At 41.0% G+C, this 4,622-nt stretch overlaps 1 protein-coding gene across 1 annotated transcript; it reads right to left on the bottom strand.

The window, feature by feature from the left end:
• Window positions 1-1,587: 1,587 nt before the first annotated feature.
• On the bottom strand, window positions 1,588-3,956 carry LOC125534841 (BTB/POZ and MATH domain-containing protein 1-like). Its single transcript, XM_048697918.1, has 2 exons — window positions 3,614-3,956; window positions 1,588-3,485 (listed from the first exon to the last, which is right to left on the bottom strand). The coding sequence occupies exons 1-2, from the start codon at window positions 3,954-3,956 to the stop codon at window positions 2,893-2,895; spliced, it is 936 nt and encodes a 311-aa protein (XP_048553875.1). The 3' UTR covers window positions 1,588-2,892.
• Between the last annotated feature and the right edge of the window lie 666 nt (window positions 3,957-4,622).

Genomic DNA, 4,622 nt, shown 5'->3' with positions numbered 1-4,622 from the left:
AAAAATGTTAGATGTGTAAATATTATTCAGTGTATATCACAAAATGTTCAATTTATTTTTAAATATTGTTCAACATATATCACAAAAAAAATTCAGTGAGTGATTTAAAGATTGTTTGACATATATCGCAAAACTACTCAATCTATATTTAAAAAAAATTCATAGTGTATAAATAAGTCAATAAACGTTCGCATTTTCAAAAGTTTTTTGTCATGTTTTTCAAATTTTATTACCTATTTAAAAAATCACGTTTTGTATGTTTGTTTGAATTCAAAATTCTTCCACTAATTTCAAACATTATTCAGGTTTTTTAAAATTGCTCACATTGTTTTGCAAAAATGCTGACAAAGTTGAAATAAAATGAAACTGCCGCTGAGCTTAGTCCTTCAGTTTTAGTGCTGTGCTTTAGCCACAGTCTGTCGCCGTCTCTACTCAGTAGCAATGTAGCTATCCATCGGGAGGTCGGGAGTTTCCCACGCGTGCCATTTCAGTTTTTTTGCGACATCTGTACATTCGTTCAATGCCTGTAAATGGGCCGCCCCGTTTGCACGCCTGCTTCAGCGAAAGCTCACCTATTGAACACACGCGGGCTTTCAATAGGAGCTCCCGCAACAACCCAACCAACCCTCTCTTCATTTCCATCGACCCACAACCCATTTTCCAATCCTACTACTATTGAATTAATAAATTTTGCGATGCGACGATTAGGATCGATGCCCTAAATCCAATACAAGATTGGTATTAATCTATACCCCTATATAGTGTGCGAATAACTTTGAAAGGTGGTCGTTGGATGAAGCCAATCCGACGGTGCAGAGATGGCAAATCCGAGCACTACTGGCCATTGAATATCATCTACATTCCACCAGATTTTGCCACATGTACAATCTAGAAGACTCCATGGTTGAACTTAAGCATAATGCACAAACCTCAAAACACAAGCACTTCTCCTTTGTTCTAGAATCTTCCGCATCATAATTGCCCAAATTTTTTTCTACATGAATTGCCATTAGTTGTTTTTACTTTATGCTTTACAACGCACAATTCCATGAATCCTAAAATAGATTAGCTTTTTTATGAAAGCTAAATGATTTTGAATGAGATGAACTATAAGTATTAAATGAACATCTACATCACGCATATATAACTCAAAGCTTACATGCTATAATGTTGTATTTATTCATAATTTGATTGCTAAATCTCATGCGTGCAATGCACGTGTACCTTACTAGTATTTTTAGTATAGATATTGTGTCTAGATTTGCCACTAGCCACGCCTAGTGTTTATTTATAGTCTGCATGACAGATAAAGTTTCTAGGATATTTGCAACTACACCAACAGATATTGCTCTAGAATTTCCACAATTCTAGAGTTCTCTATAAATAGCCTTCTATGGTCATCTTTGATTCGTCTAGAACCTTCTCCTCAAGTCTAGCTCATTATCATTAATTGGTACTTCTTAGTTATCAGGTCACAAAATCTAGCGATAATATGTCGTTCTTCCGCAATCATGACAAGATATGAAAATCAAACAAGAAATAGGGTTCACACATGCGGTCTTAACACAAGAAGCAACCCATCTTCAGTTATCTGCCAGTCCACAGAAAACTGGTGTGTCAATGAGTCTCACAACCAAGTGTAGCTCATAAACAGACCATCATTATGACTGAATAATGCATAGAGCTAAATTTACATCAAGAGGCGTGCAACATACTCAGATTAAAGGCAACATTAAAACACTGAAACTTTAAGCTTTCTAGTAGAAATATAAGCTGAAATCACCGTACATATATACATGAAAACAAATACGTAAGGTGGGGCAAGGTGATGCTGCCTCTGTTCCTTTAACTGACATTGTCCCCTTCGACTCAGACCATATATGTCACACTCAGACCATATATGTCACACTGACAAGCGACAACCAATAATACAGATGGTTTTGCACTTGTCATTGTAAAATAATAGGTACAATACAATTGTCTAATACAATTGTCTAATACAATTACTATTTGTAGATTGTACCTATTATGTATGACCGGGGGCAAAATATTTGCCTAGTTTCATTAATGTGACAAGTTACAGTCACAGTATAGAGCAGAACCCAAATCAAATATTACTGACCTCTAGGTCTCAGGTTTCAATTAATCATAGATTGTCTATGAACAGGGCGAATCCCATAAACTCAAAAAGAAGTGATGCTTGGATAGATAATCAACAAAAGGATTCACTGCACAAATTCCATCTTCGGTTCATTAATCTAGAGGTCTGACTAGCTTTTTCAAGCATGAAAAATTGTAGAGAAACAACTGTTTTATTGAATGATACACTCATAACAAACAGGCCTCCAAAATATTTCATAATGTAAATGATATATGATGCTCCCAACTGGCTTAATGTAACTATGTATGTTGGAATTAAATTTTCAAGGCAACACACACCGAGCACTGTGACAGCGTAGATGTGAATCCTACTAATGGTGTTTAATTCCAGGAGTAGCACGCTATTGTTGTGATTGGCACTGTTCCGTTGTGATAGAGAAGGCCTCATAGCATTACATTCAAATGTAGACCATATGGGTATAAAATGCTCAAAAGAAAGACAAGTTTTGCTTAAGATTAACAGTAACTTTCATGCAGTGAGAACCTTAAACTCGCAAGAAAGCACTCAGTCTGTATATTCATCTGATCGATGGCTAAAATCAGCTGCAACCTGATAAATCAAACTTCAAGACTAAACTAATCATTTACAGGTTCAGTTTTGGATGGGCTGATCTAGGAAAACTAGCGCACCATTCATAAAACTTGAGAATCCACATGTGCTGACTATCCCGATAATAATGTTAACATGCGATTTAACAAAAACCGGCACATATATAGGTCAGGCAAAACAAGTCATGCATTGCGAACCTTTGTTGTCCTCTCCAACAGATCCACTATGAGAGACGGGTCAGTCACTTTGAGATTCTTATAGCCTGGGGTTTCCACCACAGCATCCATGGCATTCGAATAAGCGATGTATTCAAGGCAAGCATCCCTAAGCTTGTCGCAGCTATGCTGGTCAGCCAAAGCCCATGTGGTTGCCACGGTGTCCACGTTCAGATTCTCGCAAAGGATACTTTGGCAAGCCAGCTTGAGCCTCTCCATGGCATATCTGTCTGCAGCCACCAGTAAATGCCGGATCATATCAGTATTCTTATCACCATCGGGCAAAGAATCGGTATATATGAAATGGAGCAGGGCAGTGAAAATATCAGGTTGCATGTCTTTGATGGTAACACGCCGCGGTGTCTTCGCCTCCCTCATCGGCCCAAAGAGCTCCGCTTTGAAGACAGGTGACCGGGCGGCGAGTATGGACCTGTGAGCACCGATGGTCTTTCTTCGAACACAGAAAGTGACATCGAATCCCTCGTCGTCTTTCAGAAGCTTGCCGAGATGCTCGGCGATGTCGGAGGGTGGCACCGGCACCTCGATTTTGGGAACGGTTTGGATTCAGTCACGCATGGCTCTTTGATAACAATGACAATGCATTCGATCGTGAGGCGATCGTTCGCGAGGAATGCAGACTCAACATCCTCTCTCCTTTTGAAATTACTAGTCTGTGGAGCAAACTTACTGAGGTCAGCCGGATCAAAGGTCCTCAGCTCTGTCTTGTGCACTGAAGCCGATATTCCGGTGCTGTGGTCGACCAACCGCAGGTCGCAGGACCCCCGCACCTTGGCTCCCTTGCTCATGCGCTCGAGATAAACTGAAACATAATCCTTTTCGACTTTTTCTGTGTTGTACTCGTCTGGGTAGAAGCGGATGGACCAGTCGTGGCCGCCGACGGAGAAAGTACCGGACCTGATGAACTTCTCGTTGTCCATGCCCCTGTGCTTGCTGTAACCGAAGATGTCGAACACGTGGGTGACTTGCACCGAATTCGGGGTGCACATCAAAATCGACTTAGATTGCTCCATGGCGCGACGGCGATTGCGATGGCGATTGCGTGCCCTAGATTGGTATTAATCTGATGGTTGGGAAGAACAACACATTACTTATCAAGGGGGAGGAGAGGGGAGAGCAAAGGACGTGGTGAAGACGTGAAGTCGACCAAACCTTCGGAACCCAGCATATGACCGGAGACGGCGGCGGCGCAAACGGTGAAGACGGAGATGAAGCCGACTCAGCTTTCCTTTTTCTCTGGAGTTGATGGGCCTGGGTTCGCTTGTGTGCTGGCTGGATCTTATCTTATCCCAACTCGGCGCGTCTTTTTCTTTTTCTTTTATATACTCCTTTCATTTTCTCTCCCTATTTTTTCGATAAAGAATGGATTTTATTGGCTCAAAACAAAGTATCAAGAGAATACAAATATAATGAGCACACACTCGGCCTCTGCATAGGTAGGATGCACACAACCAACACTAACACACATAAAAGCACACGCGGGCAAATAACAAAGTCATATAAGACCAAAACTATGCATAGGCGAGGAAAAAAAAGAAAAAAACTAAGTGATCAGACCATTGATCGGCAAACTATAGGAAAGACCATATCCGCACCAACCATCTCATGACAACACGTAAACGACGAGATTCTTCAACAGCAACGCCTTCATAAAGGGAGCGACACTTAGGCGCCCGCGT

The sequence above is a fragment of the Triticum urartu genome, chromosome 2 (assembly GCF_003073215.2).
Source record: "Triticum urartu cultivar G1812 chromosome 2, Tu2.1, whole genome shotgun sequence".
Taxonomy (NCBI): Eukaryota; Viridiplantae; Streptophyta; class Magnoliopsida; order Poales; family Poaceae; genus Triticum; species Triticum urartu.
The sequence above is the reverse complement of the archived record's forward strand: the minus strand, read 5'-3'. Positions and strand labels throughout refer to the sequence as shown.

Bases quoted from the DNA above. Each gene is read 5' to 3' on its own strand.
- LOC125534841 (XM_048697918.1), bottom strand. From the start codon at position 3,956: ATGGAGCAATCTAAGTCGATTTTGATGTGCACCCCGAATTCGGTGCAA. The intron at 3,486-3,613 runs GTAAGTTTGCTC...GTGACTGAATCC, and splicing joins CTTTGATCCGGCTGACCTCA to AAACCGTTCCCAAAATCGAG.